The sequence below is a fragment of the Manis pentadactyla genome, chromosome 5 (genome assembly GCF_030020395.1).
Source record: "Manis pentadactyla isolate mManPen7 chromosome 5, mManPen7.hap1, whole genome shotgun sequence".
Lineage (NCBI taxonomy): Eukaryota > Metazoa > Chordata > Mammalia > Pholidota > Manidae > Manis > Manis pentadactyla.
In genome coordinates, this window is record NC_080023.1 from 167,850,085 (window position 1) to 167,874,689 (window position 24,605).

Here is a 24,605-nt window from a genome sequence, read left to right on the forward strand (position 1 = left end):
GCACATAAAAAGGTACTCAACATCATTTGCCATTAGGGAAATGCAAATCGAAACCACAGTGAGATATAACTTTACACCTACTAGAATGGTTATAATTTTTTTTTTCGGCATAACCCGTGACTTTAGGATGGTTATAATTTTAAAAAAGAAAAGTATTAAGTGTTGACAGAATGTAGAGAAATTGGAAACTGTATATTGCTGATGGGTAAAATGCTAAACTATTATGGAGAACAGTTTGGTGGCTCCTTGAAAGCTAAGTATAGGATTACCATTTGACCTAGCAATTCTACAAGGTATCTACCCCAAACAATTGAAAACAGAGATGTGAATGGAATATTATATACATAGCTGCATCATTCACAATAGCAAAAGGGTGGAAATAACCCACTGTCCACCAACAGATGAACAGATATGCAAAATGTAGTATATCCATGTGTTGGAATATTATGCACCCATAAAAAGGAACAAAGTTCTGATACATCCTACCACATGGATTAACCCTGAAAACATTATGCTCAGTGAAAGATGTCAGTCACAAACAGGCAAATTTTACTATTTTACTTACATGAAATGTCTAAAATAGGCAAATCCAAAGAGACAGAAAGTAGGTTAGAGGTTACCAAGGGCTAGGGAGAATCTAGTTACTGCTTTAATGGGTATATAATTTCTGTTTGGGGTGATGAAAACAATTTGGAAGCAGTGGTGATGATTGCAAAACATTGTGAATGTAACTAATGCCACTGACTTGTACATTTAGTCAAACAAAAAAATTCAACTGAGTAAAGATCTAATTGGTTTTATTCAATCGTTCATGAATCAGGCAACATCCCTTCTAACGATAGAAAGGAGTTCTGAGGAGGTGTGCACAGTGGAAGGTTTTTACAGGCAGAAGGAGGGTGAGACAAGGAAGTTAAAAGAGGATTATTTCAGGCAATTACCTTGCTTAGGAGAAGGGGGGACTGGGAGGTGGTTTTCTCAAGCAGATTACCTCACTGGCCTGATCAGGAAATTCCAGATTGATTGGTTTAAAATTCTACTACTAGTGCAGCTAAAACTTTAATTAGGTTAGATATTAAGTCTTGGTGGGGCTTAGCAAAAGTGACTCTATTTTGGACTCTTTTTTTTTAAAATAATTTTTAAATAGTCAAAATGACAAATTTTATGTTATGCAGGTATCCTCCATTTTCTATAGTTAGCTTTACACCACTCTGCTTTTATGAAAGACCTACATTAGTACCTGTTTTCATTCACTGAAAGAAGTCTGAAGAGGATTTTCAGTTTTATGAAAAAAGGGGAAAAGCTAACATAACATTCAGCATTTGTTTTGCAGCAAGTTGTTGCAGAGGTAGTGTGCCCCCCAAACAGTGGTGCCACCAAGCTCTTTCCAAGGCTCCTTCCCTGGGACCCACACTCAGCATCTCAGCATTAAGCCACCACAGCTTTGAACTGTGTCTGTGAGCATCTGTGCTTTATCCAGATTTGTTCCATGAATCCATTAGCAAGATGTGTCCTGAGGCATCAGAAAAGCCTAAGAGACATTATTTTTGAGGTCTGGGAATGCTCAAAGTGTTTTCCATATAAATTAATGGTATTTGCTTCTGTGCTTTATGTGTACGAAAAATTTCATAGGAATGTTTTATTTTTGGATAATGGGGAAAACCTCCATATATATTACCACAATTTTTAAAAACTTAAAAAATACATTATTCCTGCTATTTCATAGGAAGAAGGAAAGAGAGAGTTAGTAGAGCAAAAATAGCTAGGGAGAAGAATTTGAGATGGTTAGTTTATCCACTTGAGGGTCAAACTATCATATTTATCATTGATTGATTCATTTGCTAATTCTATTTCTTGACATCTGTATGCCAGGCACTGGGGCTGGGCAGCAACAAGACTTAAGATTCCAAGCTCCATGCATTTTTGCATGCTAAGGGAGGGGAGAAAGACAGTAAACCAGTTATTAAACAAATAACAAAATCATTCAGATTTACACACAGACTGAGAAAGAAATAAATCAGGTCACATTTTACAGCATACTTTGAAGGTAACTTCAGAAAGGTGCTTCAGGAAGCACTCTCTAAAAAAGGCTATTTACCTAAGACATAAAAAGTTATGCAGGTAACCAGGGGAGTGTATGCCAGGGAGGGGGGAACAGTAAGTGCAAAGGCCCTGAGGCAGGAATGAATGTGGTGTGCTGGTGTAGAAAAAACCAGTGTGGCTGGAGTGCGGTGGTCAGGAAGGAGAATGGCATCAGAGGGAAGCAGGCACTATATACTATTCAAGTTTTGCCAGTTTCCCAATAATATTTATTTTGATACTTGCTTTTAATCGAGCCCATGGCTGGGAAATCTTCCTTAAAAAGCCACATGGATCCAGGTGAAAGCAGGAATCTCTACCAGGACTCACCAGATAAGGATTTTTTTTTTTTTTTTAAATCTCATCCACCAGTTGGAGAGGTTTGTCTTCATGTTCTGGTACCTGGGGTTTTGTTATGTTATTCTAAGTGTAATTATGCTGCAGGGGCAAATAGACAACTACAAATACCAAATAGACAATTACAAATACCAAAAAGATGTGTTTTTTTTTCATAGAAGTATATAATTTAAAATTTTTAATGAGTAGATAACTTTTATTAAGTGTTCAATATTTGCTAACCTTTGTAGCAAATAATTCATATGCATTGTGGTTTTTGTCTTTTAATTTTTGAGTTATAATTTGCATACAGTGAAATGCACAAATCCTATGAGTTACAATTCAGTGAATTTTGATAACTGCATACACCATCTCTATTAAAATTTAGAACATTTCCAAAACCCGGGAAACTTCCCTTATGTCTTTTCCAGTTAATTCCACACCCAGACGATCACTGTTCTTATTCTTTCACCATGACTAGTTTGTCTGCATTATGTAAATGTTTGGATCTGACTTCTTTCACTTAGCATAATGTTTGGGAGATTCATCCACATTATGAGCATAATGCATTAATATTTTTTCCTTTTTTTTGCTGAGTTGTACTCCATTGTATGAAGATGCCACAACTTAATCCATTCACATTACATATTTTTGGGGTATTTCCAATTTAGAGCTATTTGAACATTCTTGTACAAATATTTTTATGGATGTATGTTCACATATCTCTTGGGCAAAATTAGTGAATTTTACCTAAAATTTTTCTTGAGTAAAATTTAGAGCCACAGAATGGACTTTTTAATAAACAGTGTTGGAAGAACTGGATAGCCATTGGGAAAAGCTAACATTGGACCCACACCTCACTACCATACACAAAGGTTAGTTCGAGATGAATCATAGATCTAACTTGTAATTGAACATGTTGGAGAATATCTTTGCAACCTTGGGTAGATAAAGGTTTTTTGAACACAAAACCCTAACAATAAAAGGGTAAAAAGATTGATTTGGCCTTATCAAAATTAAAATTTTCTGCTTATCAAAAGACATGATTAAATTAAAGACATGATTAAATTTGCACCGATATAATGCAGGTGGTGGGTGAAAGGAGGAACTGGTGATAGTATAAAACAAATAAGACTATCACAAGTTGATAGTTTCTGAAGCTAGATGATAGATACATGCAAATTCATCATTCTATTCACTTTCATATGTTTAACATTTTCTGTAATAAAGTGTCCATAATAAAGTTTTACAATGTAGCATATTTAAAAAAAGACACGACTATGAAAACGAATAGTCAAGGCACAGACAGCGTAAAAAATATTTGCTATACAAATGTCTGATAAAGGATTTATATCCAGAATTTACAAGGTGTCCAAAAACTTGGTGCACTTTTAAGTGTTAAGCTTTGAAATAGCTTCAAAGTATATAAAGTTCAAATTTGCACTAAGACTTTGGCCCCTACAAAGAAGAACTCCTACAACTAAAGAACAAAAAAGACAACCCAATAAAAAATGAAGACTTGGACAGACACTTTCCAAAGGAAAACATAACAATGGTCAATAAAATGAAAAATTGCTCTACATCATTCACCATTATGAAAATTAAAACTGCACGGTACCACCACATACCCACTAGAACGGCCAAAATCAAAATGGTTGACAACCAAATGTTGGTGAGGATGTAGAAACAACTCATACATCATTACATCACTAGTGGCAGTGGAAAATGATTTAGCTTGGAAGTTTCTCATAAATTTATGTACACACTTGCCAAATGATGCAGCAAATCCACTTCTGTATGGATGCTTAGTTTTTTGACATCTTGCTAATTGCAATGACTTCATTCTATTACTAGCTATTGCCTCACATGGATACACACATGGAATACAGTTTATCGCTGATGACGGTGGATTTAAATACCTATTTCAATCAGTCTTCTTGATAATATTGTTCAGTTCTAGCTCTTGTCAGAGCTTACTAGATCAACGTGGTTTTTAACCTCATTATGTGGCTGATCCTTGATATACACTGTAAAATGCTGTGTGAAAACAACAAGCTGGTGGAGTAACTGATCAACTGCAATTTTCTGGAAGCAGCATTTTTATGTGTTCATCCTCCCTCTTCCCCGCCCCCCTTGTCTTTCCTGTTTATATCCATATAGTTTGCAACCACATCCCCATCACTGATTAAGATGCCTGGCACATAGAAGTTACTGGTTGAATGGATAGTTACGCACGCCAGTCGCACTTTCCTTAAAATCTTAGACTGTGCAATCTGAGACTATGCCCCTTTTAATTCTCACTTCCAGGCTAAGTACAGTAAGCCATATGGACAGGGGCAGTGAACACTTAAGGGACTGGAAAGAATAAGGAAGGCAGCGTTCACCTCGTTGGCTCAGCTGAGTCAGTGAGATGCCCTCTAGTGGTGCAGGTGGGAATTCCTCTTGGCTCTCTTAACCAGTTTGGCAATCTTGAAGAACTGGCTGAAATCAAGATGAAATTATCTGCCCATAGATTAATAAATGTAGTAATACATAATGTTGTATATTCTGCATACTTGAGATTAAGCATAGTAATAAATTTTACACATGACCTGAAGCTCTGAGGGCTATGTGATTTGGGGCTTGGGGTCATTTCTAATTCATCTCAACTATTCTCCCACAGGGACTTAATACACCATTGTTTAATTTTTACTTAAAAAGTAAAACTTTCTACCAAGTTTAGACAATCCAAGAGGGAAGAGAAAGACAAGTAAGTGTTCCTCCCAGAACCTAGGCCCCAAGTTCACAGTTTCCCTTTCTGAAAATAGACACTGGTACCAGTAGGATGATCAGCTCATCCTGCTGCACCCCAGACTTTCCCAGCTTTAACCCTGAAAACCTCTCATGATGGGAAACCCCTCAGCTCCAGGCAAACCTGGACCGCTCGTCACCCTACCTTCCAGAGACATCTATTCATCACATACAAACATATGCAGACACTAGTTGCATTACTCAGCATTTTGAAGTTATTTTAATTAAAAATATACTTTGAAGATCATTCTATATAAGCTGTATATTCATTTAACAAATATTTATGGCCTTACCTACGATGCATTAGGTACTGTTTTAGAAGCTGAAGATATAGTAGTAAAAATGGACAAAAATTCCTGTCCTTTCTCATGGAGGTCACATACCAGTAATTACATCTATTGTATTTATTTAATCTCTTTGCTAGTGTGACCAATGCTGTCCTGGACATTTGTGTGAGTAGGTGTATAGCCGCATTGTCCATAGAACTTGCTGTTACAATGGAAATGTTCTATATCTGCTGCTTCCAATACATAACCACTAGTTACAGGTGGCTGTTGAGCTCTAGATATATGGGTAGGGAGACAGAGGAACTGAAGTTGGGTGGCTCAGGTCTATGGGATAAAGCACTGAAAATAGAAAAGTTGTATCAAATGGTATGTGCTCCAGCAACTTTGATAATTATAGACAAATTGCCCACTAAAGAGACTAATAGTTTCTGTTGCTGCATATCAAGTGATCACAAATTTAGCAGCTTAAACAACACACATGGATTATCTCAGTTTATGTGGGTGAGGAGTGTGAGCATGGCATGGCTAGATCATCTCACATTAGAGCAATCTCCCTGAAATTTTCTTTAGGATCATTATTTAGATGAGTAACTTTTCAAGGTATATATCACCACCCACCTACCTCACTATTGGACACCTTATCTTTCTCCATCACATTGTATCCCTAACACCTTGCAGAGGTAGTTAGGCCCACAGGAATTCTTTGTTGCCTGAATGAATGAGTCAACCTTGGCAGTAAAAATCAAGTTTGTATAACCTTTGAACAGGACCTCCCACTCCAAGCTCACATCAGAACCCCAAGAGGATCTTAGATGATGTGGGCAACCTGAGGGAGGCTGCCAAAACTAAAGGAGAGGAAGAGACTCTTGTAAGAAATATTTTCCTCAAAAACACTGAAGGAAAAATGGGATGAGAAAAGTCCATTCATATGACGCACATTATCAGGTTGCTCTTTGTTGAAAACTAGCAAATATGAGTATGGAGAGGAGGGAAGGTTGGCAATATATTTAAAAGCTAAGAAAGGAATAGTGGGGACATTTTCACTGTGAATGCCTCGGAAAAGCAGGAAGAGATGGAGCACGTTCAGTCTAGTCTCGGCATTGACAGAGGGAGGGGAGGATGGGTAGGTTAGCGGTTCTCAAAGTATGGCTTCCAGTCCAGCAGCATCAGCCTCACCTGGAAAACAAATGCAAATCTTGGGCTGCATCCCAGGCCTACTAACCGGCCGAGACAAACTCGGGCTGGGGGCGGGGTTAGCTCCAGCAGTTGGTGTTTTAAGAAGCCTTCCAGGGGAATCTGATGCATGGGCGACCTTACGTGCACAGGTGCCAAAGCCAAACTGCACATGTTCAAATCCTCTCATTTTCCATCTGTGCTGACAGGTAATTTACTCTCTCCGCGCTTCAATGTGCATACCTGGTAAAATGGAGACAATAACAGAACCTAAGTCATAGGTTGCTAGGAGGATTTATTCATGTGAAGTGCTTAGAATCATAAGAACAAAAAACGTTCACTATTAATATTATTTCAATCCTGTCTTGTCTCTTTGACTAAGTTTATAAAAGAGACCAAACTGGAGGCACTCAGCGTATTTGAAGCCCAGGTCTGGGGCTCTGCTGCCCCTACCCTGCAAACCATGCCCCCGCCCCAGAGTCTGAGCAGCTACAAGACCAATGCAAAGGCTTGTAAATACCCACCACATACTTCTGCCCCTGCCAAGGTATCCCCACCCCTGGAAAGAACAAAGGATACATTTGGTAAGGAGGAGATCAAATGCATGGTTACCTAGCACAGGAAAAGGAAACCGTAAAGTATAGGCATTGGCCCACTTGGGCTGCTGTCCACACGCCAAATTATTCGTTGGTGAAAAAATGCCTACATGGAGAGCTAAAAATAATCCTCCTGTTGCTACCAGGCCAACCAAAATTAATCCAAAAGACTGGGAATGGGACAGAGGACACAAATGTGCATTCAGTTAACCTGGGTTTATTTGTCCTGTGTAGACTCCTTTCTCTGAAGCTTTTGTGACCTTTCAGAGTGGAGGCTTAATTGATGATCGACTTTCCTGATTAAGAAAACCATGCAGAATTGTTAGCAGAGCCTGCCTTTTGAAAAGATGTTACAGGAGAGCCAATTTGATGCAAAAGAAAGTGGAGAACATTTAAAAACATCTCGTTCTAAGGCTGCTCCTTTCTTGTGAAATGGAGGTTTAGTCTACCTCTTCAAGCCTCAGCTTTCCATCGAGAGTGGGAGCTGGACGCCCTCACCAGGAGGCCTGTGAGCACAGTAGTAAATGATGTTGACTCACTGAGGGAGACATGCTTCCCATTACTTCTGCTCTCACCAGGAATTGTCAGTGTGGTGATAGCCTGTCTTCAACACCTCTCTAACAATGGCTGATTTCTCTTTTCAGCGTCAACAGTATTCTGCATGAATTGATATTTTGTTTCCTTTGTATTTTTACAGTGCTGTTGTAGAAATAATTGATACTGATTTTTCTATTTGTAGCTCAGGAGTGATAGCTCTCCCTTTAAAAGTTTTTTGCTTAAGTGTAAAGAAAAAGCAACTCGATTTGAGAAGAAATATTAAGCATTACTAACGATTTAAATTAGGGAGACAGTGGTAGAAGCACAAAGCCTGTTGCAATTCAGCGAGTCTCCGGACGCGGCTTCCACATTTCCCAGGTTTACCTGGGTCTCTCCCTCCTCACGCGTCATAGAAGCCAAGAGGCGTGGCCCACCCAGTAGCCCTTTCTTGGCCCAACGCACGTTTCACAAGCCCCGCCCCTCGCGCGCCTCATTACCTGTGAGCCCCACCCCCGTCCCACCCCTGCCGGATACGGGCCGCCTGCGCCGCGCGCTCTCGCCCGCCCCTCGGCTTCGTCCCCTCGGGCTGCTCGCCCCTCCTCCTTGGCCGCCTTTGCGCTGCGCTCAACGGCAGCAAGATGGCGGCGCAGCAGCCGGTCCGTGAGGGTGGTGCGCAGCTGCCAGGGCCAGCGGCTGCAGAGGCCGACCCCCTGGGCCGCTTCACGTGTCCTGTGTGCCTAGAGGTGTACGAGAAGCCGGTGCAGGTGCCCTGCGGACACGTGTGAGTGGCGAGCCGGGGCCTGGTCGGGAGGCCCGAGACTGAGGGGAACAGCCGCGGAGCTAGGCCCGGGCGGGGGCGGGGGGACCGGCCCGGGGGGCCGCTCTGCGGGGCCCTCCGGGGCTCCCGAAGGCCGGTGGACGTTGTCGGGGCGCTCTGCCCCCCCGCCCCTCAAATTCCCAAGTACTCCTCCCCTCTCTTGAGCGCCTCGCTGCGTTCCCGGCGGCCTGTCAGGCGTTTCTCCCTGTGGGCCAGACGAGTCGCGCCCTGCTGGGGGTGAGGCAGGGTCTGAAGTGGCCGTGGAGAGCCGCAGTTCCCCCTGAGTCGTCTGTACGTCGCCCCTGAAGTCTAGTACCTGTGGCGTCGGGCATCCAGCTCTGCCAAGTAATTCTGAAGTGCCCAAAGTTGGGGAAACGCCGAACTAGACTAAAAGAACAAAAGGAAAGTCGATATGGATCTGACCAGTCTGCCCTTAACTGAGAGAGGGGTTGGGATTTGGCACCTAGGGATTGTTAGCATTCCTATTGTGTAGGAGGTTTGTTTCATTCTATTTGAAAGTAAGCCTTTATGGCCTGCATATTGCTAATAGACTGGTTATGACACCGAAAGGAGATGTGTGTGAAAATGTCCAGTACGGGTTCTGGACTGGGGTAGGCGCCTAGACGTTGGTGGAATTTGAGTCTTGCTCCATCAGACATACAAACACCTAGGTTCAAAGAACTGCGGAAAAACATGGTCACCTGCTTCTTGCTGCCGGAGTTGCTATTTCCTCTGTGATCTCCCTCACATCTTGGGCATCACCTTGGTATTGGTCTTAAGGCACCTTTACCGGTCAGTAGGCACAGCACGCACCTGCTGGACCTCATAGTTCCCCTTATTTCTACAGCAGTCCTGAAGCAGGGAGCGGGTTGGCAGCCATTTTGCAGGTGAGGGGAGTGAGGATCATTTAGGACAGGCTCACCATTGTCGTAACTCTTCCCAGAGGGGTTGCAGGCATCTGTTTGCCAGCCTAGAGAACTGTTGGCACCTGGCAAGGGCTTCCCAGCCACACCGACTGCCTTTTGCTTCAAGAACGCTAAGCTCTGCCTAGCTTCGGGCTGTTATGCTTGCAATTCAGTTAGCCTGAACTCTTCTGCATCTGCGCCTCCCTGCCCCTATCCCAAATTCTTTTCACACTTCAAGTCCTGGTTTAAGTTACCTACCTTATCACCATCCCCATTTATATTACTTCCCCATTTCACTCCTGTGGCTTCCTTCTCCTTTCTTGCACAGAGCAAAAGTCAGGGATCATAAGGGCAGTTAACCATATCTGTTTGCCCCACTCTGTATGCTCAGTGACCAGCACAGTGTCTAAACATTTGTCTTCCAGTCTTACTTCAACCAAATTAAATATTTGTATGCCCATTATGTGCCAAATTCTTGGGGTATACTAAGATTCAAGGGAATTCTGCCCTCAAAGTGCACAGTCCAGTGAATTGATAAGTAAGTACTAGTAAGTGTTCGAATTATTGTGAAAATTCGTTGTGTAGTGGGAGGATATTACAAGGATCAAACCTGGGTCAGTGGGTGGGGGAGTGATCAGGTAATGGGTGAATGAACTAAAATGAGTGGGAGCAAACTTCTAAGATAGCTTTCTCACTGAGTCCTCTTTTCCTTGGATCAGCCCTCCTTATGTTTACCTAATTTTGGATTAATTCAGTGGATTTCATTTAACAATTAACATTTATAAAGAGGCTTGACCCAACACAATTTACAACTGAAGAGAGAGCAGAATTTGAGGTTTCTTTGAGCCAGATGAACCTTTCGTAAGTCAGAGAGCAGTACTAGAATTCAAAGCTTGAATCCAAAGGGATTCAAGTCTCTTGTGCATTCACCATGCTAGTTCCATGGATGCACCTCTGTGAGGGCAGTGCAAGTCTTCTTTAGCTCCAGCCAAATGCTTGTTGAGCTGCCTAGTTGATTTTTGTTAACTTTTGTGCTTGGAAACTTGAGCATCACTGCAGCTGTGGCTGGGTGGGGCACTGGATTTTTAGAAAACTTTGTTTCAAGCCATGAATGCCTGCATCCCTCTCCAATCTAGTGCATTATAACTGGAGATGGGCGGGTAGCTGAGTGCCAAAGAGAAAGGACTTCCTAAATAGCATTGTACCAGAAAGGGTCGAGCATCTAGAGGTCTGAACTAGAGAGAAGGGCCCATAAATAGGAAATGGAAACTGAAAGCCAGCTCAAGATAATGGGACCGTTTAAAAGCAGGCTCATTAGTTGGGCATGACCCAGACACAGAATGGCTTGTGAACATTTGGTCAGACAGCTGTATATTTCAGTGTGTGCTTGAAGGGAGGCTTTGAGCTGCTTGTATCTACAAGCTGGGTTTGGTTTCATTATGCTCTCTGGGACCCTCTGTGCTCTCTTGGGTTACTCATACGATCTGCCTTTGAGAAGAGGTAGAAATGATGGCCACAAGGCTTTGTCAACCTCTCCAACCTCATTGCTTACCCTCTCCTTGTGTTACCACCTTAAGGTAAAACTGCCTTTGGGACCCCACTTCGCACTTGGTATCATCTCTTTGTGGAACTTTTTGTGTCTAGGTCTGTGTGACTTGGCTTCTCATAATTTTAGGTCTCAGCTCAAGTGTTACCTTCTTAAAGAAGCTTTCTATGATCCACCCCAGCTGATCTCGTCCCTTGTTTTATTTCCTTCATATACTTAATCATCTGAAATTAACATTTACATTTTTCTCTACTCTGGAATATAAGCATCATGAAGACAGGGACTTTGTTTAATTTACCACTGTCTTCAGTGGTGAGTCAGTAGACCCTCCCACCTCCCAGCCTGGTCCAGAATTTTGCCTGGCAGCATTACCATCTAGCGTAATAACAAAGGAAGAAAATTCTTAAGCACAGTAGAAAATTGTCAAATACAAATTGTCAAATATAGGTTACTTTTGATTATATACGTTGAATGTTTCTTGGCAGATTTTGTTATATTGTGCCTTACATCGTAAAAGGTTGGGTATGTAGTCAGGGCATTTTCATGCCTATTATCCATTCCTTCTGTATACATTACCTCAGCATCACCACCAGCATAGGTTACAGGATAAAAACTTGATCTTCAAGTCTCTCTTTGTCTTTTCTCACCTAAAAAATATTTTAAAGACCAATGACTCTTGTCCATGATACCTCCAGAGTTATTTTTCTACAACTTGGAATTGGTCTTGTTGGTACGTTGATTTAAACATCTGGGTCCCGACTGCTTATGAGGAACAGTGTAAGACTTTTATTTCTTCAGCTACATTATGAGTTTTTAACTCGATTGGACCAGGAATATTCTTCCTTTTTTCTGCCAGCTGAGCTCTCTTTTAAGGCCTTTTTGTGGATGCTGCCTCTGAAGTCTTCCCAGCCTTGCCCTTCTTGGGTCACAACTTTGCTCTTGTCTTTGTGTTCCCATAGTGCTTTGCATTCACCTCTAATGATAGCTCCTGCTTGTGGTGCATTTCATATGTGCTAGACTCTGTACTAAGAGTCTGCTATACATATTCCATCCTTCCAACAATCCTAGAGGTAGGTACTACGACCTCTATTTCACAGAGGAGAAACTGAGGTACAGGAGACCCCCACCAGGATCCCCCAGTAGACAGAGCAAAGGTTTGAACAACACCTCTGGCTGTGCTGATATCACAGTGGTTTGCCTTTGTTTCTGTTTTTGGACCTGTGTGTTCTTTGCAGGGCCCTTTCCTCCAACCCTTTTTTTTGGTCAAGGAGGATTCAGTATTTGAATCAGGAGTAGGGAGCAAGTTGTTAATCCATTGTTCATTGATGTCTGTTTAAAAGTTTATCCATTTTTGTCGTCTGTCTCCACAATGCATGACGCAGGTTCTCTGTGTGTCTTGTTCTAGCTTTTGCTCTGCATGCCTGCAGGAATGTCTGAAGCCGAAGAAGCCTGTCTGTGGGGTGTGTCGCAGCACTCTGGCCCCTGGCGTCCGAGCCGCGGAGCTCGAGCGGCAGATTGAGAGCACAGAGACCTCTTGCCATGGCTGCCGTAAAAATGTATGTGGAAGTAAAATGGAGGAGTCGGTATCTTTCTGTGATGAGATGGGGTAAAACGGAGAGCTGTTGCCACGCTGTTTCTGAAGTTAGAGCATGAGTAGGTGACCTTAACAGCATGTGTGCATGCTAGTGACCTGTGGCAATGGCTGTGCTGTTTCATTTTGGTAACCTTGTGGGTTCTTTTTGTTTGTTTTTTTTAAGATTTAGTTTAGTGTGTTACATATTTTTATCTTTGAAAGCCATAGAAAACAGTTATCCCAGTTTTTTCCTATAAAAAAACATTTTTCAAAGCATTTTGAACAATTTAAATTAGCATGATAGAATGACATTTCTTACCTTTTCGAAATACAGAATAAGATGAGTGACTCAAAGTTACCTGCTTCAGTGAGTTTGGGGAAATTTCATGATAAATCTGTTGTTATAGATAAAATTGTTCAACTTAGCACTCTACAAGGAGGAATCATATAAAGCCAGTAAGATCATTTGATTATTATAATAACAATATCTAACATTTGAAATGTATCCATGTTCTTTTGTATAATCATATTAGAGTCAAGTCTGTTTAATATCTACTATAACTGCAAAAGAGAAATACTATTATTTTCCAAGAGGTGTATACAGCCTTATTGATTCTAAAATCATGTGGTTTTCTTAATTCCAGACAGTACAAAATTATAAAATAATGTAGACTTGCTCTGCATTCCAGAGATTACCTCCTTAAAAGTGGTTCAATTTAGAAGGCTGCAAAACTTTTATGCCCTTTGACAAACACAGATGTAGGATTTTTACAAAATAGCATCGTACTAGAAAATAAATTTCTACAACACTTTCTCACTTTTGAAAAAAATTGTAATGACTTTTGGAGAGCCTTTCGTGTCAGTGTCATTATGTTAACACCTTAGTACAGATAGCCGTAGAGCGGGTGTATATACATTACCATCTCCTTCCTTTCAGAGTGATTACCCCTAGGGTACACAGTGGGCACAGTTGTGAATAGGGATATTTCCCAGCCCTTTTCACTGGGAGCTCTTTGGTTGGTAGCTTGAAGTCAAGTTCCTTAGCTGGAGGTAAGACAGAGGTCTCATCGTAAGCTGGAGTTCAAATATTAAAGCTTTTGTTTTTTCCTTGCAGTTTCTTTTAATTTAGAAACTCAAGATAATGAAATAAAGTGTCCTATTGCCTTCATCTTTCTTTATGCGTGCGTGATGGGGATTTTGTTTTTTTCTTTTTTCTGTAAGTTTTTTTTAGAGTTTTTCCATTTTAAAGATTAGTGATTATATCATACCTCCAAAAATTCTATCTGCCCTTTACCTCCCCTCTTTCTTTATTCCTTACACTTTTTTTCTTTTTTGAACACTTGTGTGATGAAGCCCTTTTATCTGGGTTTTCTTTTCTCTTTCCATTCTTGCAAAGACTAGATTTCGTAGGAAAAATAGAATAAATAGTTTGGATTTTTTAGATCATTTATCATAGTTAGTTCATACTTTATGATTATTGGCCTTTTCCTACATCCCTTTTACTTAAATGACCACTTTTGTCTGCTGCACATGATGGAATATGGTTCTTGGCTTGCTGTAAGGAGACTAGCTTAAATGCTAGTTTGGAAAACTTTTAAAACTTCACTGAGTTTGGAGTGTGTTTTTGAGCAGAGAGCTTATGTGAATAAAGCGAACCTCCAGGAGGGTCATCTTAGAGTGAAAACAGATGCCCTCATTTGGTCAAGTAAAACATCAGCTTGGTTTTAACAAAAACCCTGCAACGAACAGTAAGGGTTTCAGCCCATCACCATAGCCAGGAGCCTAGTGAGTTTTTTGCCAGGGTGGTATAGGTCTAGTTTTTCATCTTGCCCTTGCTTTGGAACTATGTTAGACCTGGTACAAGATCCTGACTAACTTGTGGGCTCTGATTCTTCTCAGTTCTTCCTATCCAAGATCCGAGCCCATGTGGCTACCTGTTCCAAATACCAGAATTACATCATGGAGGGTGTGAAGGCCACCACCAAGGATGCATCCCTTCAACCAAGGTAAATGACTCACTCCCCGAGGTGGAGGTCATCTTCTGCTCTAAAGACACTGGGCCCTTTGCATGTTCAAGGGTTTCATTGTATGAGTTTTAGAAAATGGAGATAAATTCGCTCTGCTGGCTAAAACTGATGTAAGTGTTTAGGGAGGGTATGGAGAAGGACTCTCTAATGTTCATTTCAAACATTAGCTGTTCTATTATTTCCAAGATACCTGACCTGACTTTGAAGTGGTCATCAGAATCCCTCTCATAACATATTCAGTGAGCTTTGCTCCTCTTTGGTGGGTACAGTGGTTGGTTGAAGTTGTGTGGAAGTGTACTCACAGACAGGCCTCTTTTTTTCTACCTTTCATCTTCCAGGAGTGTTCCAAACCGTTACACCTTCCCTTGCCCTTACTGTCCTGAGAAGAACTTCGATCAAGAAGGACTTGTGGAACACTGCAAGTTAACTCATAGCACGGATACCAAATCTGTGGTAAAGTAACTTCTGTGGTGTTTTCTTTGTTTGTTTTACTGTTTATGGATAAGAGTCAAACAAAAATTACAAGATTAATACAGTGAATTCCTGTGTACCCTTCACCTAGATTAACCATATTTGCTTGACCATACTCCATATATACATATTTTTTGCTGAGATTGTTACAGATGTCATGACCCTTTGCTCCTAAATACTTCAGCATATATCCCTTATTTTCTTAAAATTTCTTAAAAAGACATGTTTTTTTTGTTCTATTGTCATAGTTAGGAAATGTAATTTTTTTTTGGTATCATTAATCTATAATTACATGAGGAACATTATGTTTACTAGACACCCCCCTTCACCAAATCCCCCCACATACCCCATTAGTCACTGTCCATCAGCGTAGTGAGATGGAAATGTAATTTTGATACAATCTAATACCTAATGAGGAATTCATGTTTAAATTTAAACAGTTCTAATGTCCTTCATAGCAACCTCCCCCTCCTGCCCCAGTTCTGGGTCTTTGTGTTAACTTTAATTGCCATGCCTTTGCAGTTTTCAGCGTGTGTTTGCCTTTCATGACCTTGACATTTTTAAAGAGGATGGGAGTTTTGTAGAATGTCCTCCAATTTGGGTCTATTTCCTCTGTAATTAGATGCAGGGATGCCCTATACGCAGTGTGTCTGCCCTTCAGATGCCACTTGGAGTGGTTTGAGGCCAGTTGGCCCCGTTGTTGGTTACATTAACTTGGATCCCATGATGTCCCCCAAGTTTCTCTTCTCTATAGCTGCTGTTTTCCTTTTGAGATTAGCTTCTTTATAGTTGTGGGAAAGAGAATTTAGATGAAATTATTGGGAAAGTGCTTTGACATTTAATTTAAACAGACTGATACATAGTTTCTTTTTTGTTTTTTAAGATGTTTGAATTTGGTCCATCTCAGCAATGTTGCCCCTCCCTCTGAATGTGATTGACAGAGTGTAGGTCCTAATACAGCTTCCTCTGTAGTTTTGTTTCAGTTTTCCTGTTTATCTCAGATTGCTTCTCTTGAACTATATGCCTACTTTTATAGGCATTCTTAGCTCCATTGATATAAAAGGTGATGTGCAGACTTTTGAATTTGCATGAGCTTTTGCTAATAGGATTAAGCCTAGTGGCATTCTTTATTTTTCTATTTTAAATCTTAAGGTACAGCTGACCTATTAGAGAATACCTTAAATCTTCTCTTGACTTTATTGAAATCTCTACCAAGTCCTAATTCTGGTCAGTACTGGCACTTTTTACACTGTGCTATGACAGATTCCACAGACGGGTCCCCTCTCTGTCTGCTTTCCCCAACTTTCCAAACTAGGGAACTGCGCTGCCTTGGCCCATTTCAGCCAGACCCTGTTTCTGCTGGGCAAACATACACCCCAGTGGCTGTTCTGGGCACTCTGTTTGCATTAAGTTTCTGGCATGAACTGATCCCATCCTTTCCACAGGTAATGCTAAATCCTGCTTTTAACTAAGTTCAGACTAACAGTTTTTGTGTTCCTTCTCTCTTCCTTCTGTCTCCGGAGCTCTCTGATCTACTGAGCTCACAGACTGGCAGCCTATAGGATCTGTCTGGCCCATACACATTTTAATTTCCCCAATCTTTAAAATTCAGAAGATTTCTCTATATTGGTACTACATTTGAGAAATTAGAAGTTCTGGCAAGAGCTGGCTGGCTTTGAGTAGTTGCTTGTCCCTCCTGTGCACCTCCGCCCCAGATGGGGTGAGTTTATACCCATCGTGTTTTGCTCATTTGCCTTATTAGGCACGTTCCTGTGAGCGTTTGAGTTTGCAACCCTTCTCCTTTGTCCTGATCATTTCCTTTTGTGTTGAGGACAGGACTCCTTTCCAAGTCTTGACTCCTGCATCCTCAGATCTAGGCAAAGGACCAAGACTAGGGCTCAGCACAGAGTAAGACTTAGTCCCTGCTGCAGAGGCTTCCCCCACCATGTTTGGTCTCTCACCTTCAGCTTTCCACTCCACCTGCTCCTTAAACTTGTTTTCCTGCAAACATGTCCAAGGCTTCCCTGTCTAATTGGTGGAAGGAATATTTGGTCCAGTGCTTTCTCTGGATAGCATTCAGTTGCTCTTTCCTCTCAAGTATGTGGTTTTTCAGCTGCTGCTGTCCCTTCTGTACCCTCTTCTTTATCCCCTCTAGAGTCTGGTTTGCACCTCTGCTGATGTCACATTCTGTGTGGTCCCAGCTAGTCTTGAGTCCTCGTTTTCTGTCATCTCTTTGCAATTTAAGATACTTCTTTGTATGTAGTCAGTTCATTTTATAAAAAGTGGATTGTAAAAAATGTTTCTCTAGCCTCGTTCCCAAGTCCCATGGTTTCCCTTCTACACCATCAAATGTTAACAGTATTTCTTATAAAGTCTTATAATTCATTCTATGTTTGGATATGATATATGCATTGCAGTACTACTTGGCATTTTCGTATAATAGAAATAAACCCAGTATAGAAGTAAAACACCATACCGTCGTGGCCTGCCAGTCTTCCATGAGATCCATTACAAAGAATTATTCTCACTCAAAACCAGACTCATGATTTGATGATATTATTCTTCTTTCTAATGTTGACAGCTTTATTACAGAGATGACTATTGAAAGTTCTGTGGGTAGATGCTAGCCTGGCATGGTTATTATTGTACCTGCTGTTTTTCTTTTCCTCTGATTCCAAAATAGCTACACAGGACATACTCTTTGGTTGCACTAGGCAAGGTAAGAGACGTTCTGCGAAAAACACCCCAATGCCAAGTTCTCAGCTCCTCCTTCAGTCCATTTAGTTACAGTTCTTCATGACTAATTACTAGTTAAAAGAACAAGTGTGTATAGACACAGTCACACAAATACCACTCACCTGCCCCCACTACCCATTTTCCATTTTAAAGTTAGATAAGCTCAACTGTTTCAGTAATTATGAAAACTAAAACAGATTTTAAGTTAAATGATAGAGACAATCTAATTCACTTCCTACTACCGTCTCCCCCACACTCAATTTAGAAGCAAATAAATGAAGAGACCATTGTGCCACCCAAGTTAAGTGGCTTGTCCATGTTGATAGAGCTAGTTGGTGGCAGAACAGGTACTGGAACCCAGTGTCCTGGCTTCTGGACTAGTTCTCTCTTCACAGCATCAGAAATGGCCTCTGTTGAGTGCTCGTTGGCAATAGTGATCAGTTGTGTTTGTGGAAAAATACAAAATCATGTGATCTGAAGACAATTCTAGCTTTTGAACATCCTTAGGAGATTCGTGTATGTCCTCCCTTTTATGCAAATGGCAGCATATTCTATACACCATAACCAAGGTTCTTGGCATGTGTTCCACAGCAGTACATGTAGATCTGCCTTTTTAATGAGCTCCATAGTCTTCTGTTACTTGTCTGTACCATGATTTAACTGGTCCCTTATTGATGAGTGTCAAGGTTAGTCCCAGACAATATCAAAAATCTGATTAAGGACTGGATATTAAAAGCTACTAAAGAATTATAGGTGGGATAATTATTGTGTTTGTAAAGGAAAATACCTATTTTTAGGACTATACTGAAATAGTCAAGGATGAAATGTATCTTATTTTAAAATGCATCTTTCTTTGCTGAAATAAATATGCCAAACTTAAATCTAGGTGTTAGAGGTAAGGGATGGTTTATCAAATTATTATCTACTTTCCTGTAGGTTTGAAGTAAAAATTTAAAAAATGTTAACATCTTTGCCTATGTTTATGTGTACCTACAAAATAAAATCTTCAATGTGGATTAATTTGGCTAAAGGTTAAGTGCACTCACATGTTTGATAGATATTGCTGAACTACTCTGTGGTTTCTGGTACTGCAGCCTAATTGTTTCTTATTTCTTGTCCTTTGGCTTCCTGAAATCCTTCTATTTTGTCTCTGCTGAAGCCTCTGTTCCTTCAGCTCTTGGCCTATGTTCTGTCTCATCTCCCTCTACGGAACTGCAGAACTCTATAACTGTCAATATTTCAGTTTTTCCCTTTGAAAACTCCCTCCTTCTCAGCCTTCTGAGCCATGTTCCAGCTGCACTAGCTGCTTCTTTGCCTGCCTAGTTCTTCCACTCAGGGAATCTTCCACCATTTCAGGTTCCTGTCTCACCAAACCCCTCTGTCACTGTATCTTCCTTGTAGGTGGTGGGGTTCCATCTCCAAGCCAGACCGCCTACCCCTGCTTCTGCCCTGCGCCCAGCTCCTCTCTGCCACTAACATGAATTTTTCTTTCTGGCCAGACTGGTCTGGCCGTTTGCCTATAATGCTGGCTCCTGGTTCTTTCTCCATTGTACTGCCTCTTTTCTTGAGCTTCCTTTCATGTTCTCTTCTTCTTTTTAAATACCTATCCATCTTCATAGTCCAAATCAGCCTCCTGTATGAGGGCTTTTCAATCTGAGCTCCCTCGTCTGAGCTTTTGCTTTGTTAAAATAGCGTATATAGCTGTGTTCTACTTACTTGCGACATTGCTCATCTGTCATTTTCTTGGTTTTCCTAGCACTTTGGATCATTTGTGTGCTGCTAGGTCAGGAGGTCATAGTCTAGGCCTCCATGGGGCTGACGTGTTGTTCTGACCACAGGGGATCAGGAAAAGGTGGGTTAAGCCTTTGCCTACCTGAGTGTCATTTGACTCAAGTAGGAGACTGACGGTGTTTTTGGGATGTGAATGTGCACATGAAGGAGTGATCAGGCCCTTCCTGGTGTGTCAGGAAAGCTGTCCTAGAAGAAAGAAGGCCAGACGCAGTCCACAGAGTGCCAGCGTCAGCTCACACATCAGGTGCCTAAGACCATGCTTCTTTGTTGAAAGGTTTGTCCGATATGTGCCTCGATGCCGTGGGGAGACCCCAACTACCGCAGCGCCAACTTCATAGAGCATATCCAGCGCCGGCACCAGTTCTCTTACGACACTTTTGTGGTGAGCCTGGAGCCTCGGCTCTGATCCCTCCCCTGGGGGAACAGCACAACTACCTCCTTTCTTTTACCTGGAGAACTGTGGGCCCCATTGTTGAGTTTTGTCACTGATGTGATGGGCTCCCCTATGCTTGTGAGCCGGGAAGTAGCCAGAGACTTTGTTGTGTAGTATTTAAGAAGATGAACTGGCTAGTCATCTTTGACACATAGTGAAAACTTGCTCCCATTTTTTTTGTTCCAAAATTTTTTGGAACTTCCTTTTGGTATGTGTAGTTTCTACCTGTTCTAGAGCCTCATTTGGGATCCCTAAGCTCACATGCCCATGGGGACCAGGCAGGTAATAGAAATGGTCAGGATGGTGTATGACGTGTCATGCTGCCAGCAACTCCAGCTCATGGTTGTTCTGTAGAAACACAGGCACAGTATTGCCAGTGCCCTCCACTTGCCCCAGCCCCAGAAAGCTGGAAATGCAGGCTTTCATATAAAGTGTTGTGTATTTATTTTTTAAAGTACTTCAGATCAAGCAAAATTCATTCCCTGGCTAAATGCAGTCATCAGATTTGTGTCCTTTCCTTAGAGCTGAGCGGTTTTGAAGGGGCATACTGTTTTCTTGGTATTATAATGATAGATGAATTTGGCCAACTGCTTGAAGTAAACCTCTTATTTACATGTATAGATGTTGTTAGGATCTTAGAGTAGTATTCAGTCTTAAATGGCTGTATTTCAGGACCTGTGAAGGAAAGCATGACTGTTTCTTAAGTTGTCCTAAAGAGTATTTATTCTTGATTTAATAGAGTGTCTGAAACTCAGACTTCACAATAACTTTCCTTTGTCTTAATGCTGTAAAGATGAATATAATTCCCAAGTACTGCCCAAGTAGATAGCTTTGACTCACTGAATCAAAAGAAGCTTTACCACAGTGCAGCCCAAGCTTGAGGGCTTGGTCTGTGTCAGGCTCCACACAGGTGCTCTCTGTTCCTTATAGTCCCCAGCCAAGGGAGCCATCATTATTTTTGTCATCGGGATGAGGCAGCAGACCCCCAGAGAGATGAGTTACCTGGCTGGCAGTGCAGACTGTGGAGCTGGAGCTGGCCTCCTGCAGCCCTCTCCAGAGCCCATTGCTCAACTGTCCTGCCTCTACTGAAAGGGCATCTTGGCAGCTGCACACAGTTGCTGAGCCTGTGTGTCTGTGTTTTGCCCGTAGGATTACGATGTTGATGAAGAGGACGTGATGAATCAGGTGTTGCAGCGCTCCATCATCGATCAGTGAGCAGAGTCTCTGCTGTCTCACGTTCCAGAGCTTCCATTACATGTTAACCGTGAAACATGAGACTCACATACCTTTAATGTACAGCAGACCTGGAAGTGAGCTGTGGTATTAGGACAGGGTCCCTTCTGACAGGGAAGCCAGGCCCCAGGTCAGAGCCCCCCTTTCCTTTGGGCTCTTCCCCTACTGTTACCTGTTTGTTACATGTCTGCTCTTCTCCTGCTCCTCAGTTACTTCCTGGAGCTTCTGCTTCCACTTCTGGAGAGAACGCAGCCTCTCCACCTGTCCTTGTTTCACACTTGTTCCTCCAGTGTTCATCTCTCAGGTCCTCTGAGCCAGCCAGGACCCTTTCTGGGTCATGAATAGCACAACTGAGACAAGTGTCTCCTCTCCTGGGCCCTGAGGGTGTGAGCTCTGGTGGCAGTGCATCTGATCAGTGACGGAGCTGCTCCTGTGCTTGGGAGTTACGTTAGTCAGGCCCTGGCAGCAGCTGCCAGGAGCTGGAGTGACCTCCTGGGAACATTTCAAGTCCTGTTGGGGTGGGTGAGTGTTCTGGGTTTAGCATGGTCTGATGCGGGAAGTTTTGATTAGTGATACTTTCCTACACTCCTGCACACCCTTAGAATTAACTGGTTCAGTCTTAAATGCCTGCATGGTGCCTTTTAGGATAAGGTGTAACCATATATTTTTAGTGAAAATAAGTGTTTCTAGGTTAGGAAAGTTAAACCCCATTTATCCGTAAGAGGGCAGGAGGGTCAGCTAAGAGAGGTGGGAGGGCCATAGCTTTTGGTTAGATTTTCAAACTAATGAGGTATTTTCAAATGACTGGGTCATGTTTCTCTCTAGGAGCTTGCTTTACTCTTGTCTTTGAAGCATGAAAAGGAATACTCAAATGAATGAGAGGGAAGAGATTTGGGGTCCCAGTAGATACTAATTCTTTCATCTTTTATTTGGTAACTTAAACTGAGCATTGCTTTGTTATCACAGATGATTTCTTATGAAACTGGTTTCAACAAGTACATCAGGGTGTGAAAACCTGCCTTCTAAAGCAGAGTTTATAGGAAATCTAGTATCACAGCTTCCTGTCTCCTGACAACGTGCAATTCAGAAGGTTACCACACATCCTCTGAGCAGTCATTAATAGAAACTGCTGGAAACTTGCTTTGGTAGTAGCTCAAGAAGGTTGAAGTGCAGCATGTTTCATGAATATTAGTAAATTTCAAGGCTAAGAGCCATCAGTCTAATCTGTAGGAACAGAACTTCTGATTGACCAAAAGACATCTGGCTTTAGGTTCATTTTTTCATGTCAGACATCTGGTCTGAATACGGGAATTTCTTCCGGCCGGTGGCTGAGGTTGCAAGTAACAGGGCTGTGGGTCTCTTCCTACCTTCCGGTAAGAGCTGCAGACACTGGTAACCAACAAAGGTGGGGACCTTTTGGGACAAAATAATTTTTTCTGGTGTGCTGCTGCTTGGGAGAGCCCAAATATTAAGGTCTGCTGCTTCACTGTAAATTCTGGGAAAAGTTCACTCAGACCTCCCGAAGTTGAGGTCATCTTGGTGTAAGTTGGGAGGGAAATTTAACAAAACCTTCATTTGAGGGAACTAATGAGAGCAAGTCCATCTCATTGGTGGTACCAAGAAACTGATTTCTTTGTATTAAGTGCACTTCATGTATTTCTAATAAGATGACTTTCCAGAAAGTGAAATTTGTTATGTTCTGGCTTTTAAAAGGTGAAATATTAATAAATTTCATAATTTATCCAACTTCTAAGCTGTAATGCCTGTTTTTCATTAACCCCTGTTTGCTGAAGTGTGGGCCTGGGGAGCCTGCAGGCGATTGTTGCTCTTTCTCAGGAGAAGTTCTTGTCTGTCACAAGTGAGTCCTATCCGGCTCTGATGCTTCACTGCCTGGGCCTTACCAGGCCTGTGTTCTTTGGAAAATGAGTAAAACTTTCAAACAGTTGGGAGCTCCGGTGAGGCAAGAATTGACAGCTTCACAAAGCAAGGCTTTATACAAGTGACTTAGCAGCAGCCTAAGACCTTGTAGTAAAGGGTCTCTCCTTCATGACTTAAAGGCATCTTAAGTTCTGCATGGCTCAAACTGAATTCACCCTCTATCCTTTTACTATGCACACCTCATGCTAGGTTCTTTTTACCCACAGGAGGTACCACCGTCCTTCTAGTTGCCCACGAATTACCTTGAGAATCATAAACGTCTTTGTCTACCTCAACACCCCACATCACCAGACTGCATTGATGTTAGCTCCTGTGTGTAACATTGGTGTTTTCTCATCATTCCAGTGCTACCAGCACCTCAATACCCACCATGATCTCTGAATTATTGCCACAGCTTTCCTTCTGGCCTCTCCAGTGCTTTCTAGCCAACATTCAGTCCATCCTCCACCAAGCAGCCAGAAGAATCATATACTTTAAAGTCCTTAATCGCTGCAGTTACCCTCAGGTGAAGCCCCCACAGCCCCCTGTGGCCCTCCAGTGTGCCCTGCCCACTGCCTAACTCCAGTCGCAACTCCTGCCACTGGCTTCCGTGCTGTGTTCCAACCATTCTGGTCTTTTCTGCACCTCCAGTTAAAGTCACATCCTCACCTTCCCTCTGGCATATTTGGTGCCCCTTCCACCCCTGTATTTACTCTTAATTGTGGTTTGGATGTCTGCATCAGAATTACATGTAAAATTCCTGTAGAACCTTCCAGTACTAATCACAGCATTTATTAATCTCATGTATAAATACCACTAATAAACTAAGTTACCCAAGGCCAGGATTATTGTTTGCTTCGGTAACCCCATTGCTTGATACTTGGGTTGCCAGATAAAATACAGTATTCTCAATTACATGTGAATTTCAGTCAAAAATTGTATGTGTAATTATGTATCAAATATTGCATGGAATATAATTTGCCCAAGTCTAGAAGTGAATGCCAGGAGTATTCATACTAAAAAATGATAAATTATTTGAAATTCACATTTAACTGGGTGTGCTGTATTTTTATTGGTTAGGTCTGGAAACCCTGACCAATGTGTGTGAGAATAAATGTTCTGAACATCTGTGTGCCAGGCAACTCACACCTTGTCAGATTATTTGTACAATAACTTGTTTTAATGGCTGTTTCCCACACTTGAGAAGTCACGCTTGTGTGGGCAAGGGCTGTGCCCGTCTTGCACACCTCTGCACTCCATAGCTGGCACCAGGTAGGCTCAGTAAAATACTCCAGAATCGAAGTGGAGCTGAAAAGGGGTCTACTTCAGCCTGGAATCAGGGCCTGTCGCGGTGGTGGGGA

General features: G+C 41.9%; 1 protein-coding gene and 1 long non-coding RNA gene across 2 annotated transcripts; one reads left to right on the forward strand and one right to left on the reverse strand.

The window, feature by feature from the left end:
• Window positions 1–5,493: 5,493 nt before the first annotated feature.
• LOC130683955 (uncharacterized) lies at window positions 5,494–8,192 on the reverse strand. The gene is made up of 3 exons (XR_008998091.1): window positions 8,090–8,192; window positions 6,807–6,905; window positions 5,494–6,665 (listed from the first exon to the last, which is right to left on the reverse strand). It is a non-coding gene; the product is annotated as an uncharacterized LOC130683955 (long non-coding RNA).
• Window positions 8,193–8,380: 188 nt separating this feature from the next.
• RNF114 (ring finger protein 114) lies at window positions 8,381–23,073 on the forward strand. The gene is made up of 6 exons (XM_036902002.2): window positions 8,381–8,576; window positions 12,469–12,619; window positions 14,536–14,642; window positions 15,002–15,116; window positions 19,936–20,043; window positions 21,244–23,073. Exons 1-6 carry the CDS (start codon window positions 8,434–8,436, stop codon window positions 21,307–21,309), a joined length of 690 nt encoding a protein of 229 aa, XP_036757897.1. The 5' UTR covers window positions 8,381–8,433; the 3' UTR covers window positions 21,310–23,073.
• Window positions 23,074–24,605: the final 1,532 nt, after the last annotated feature.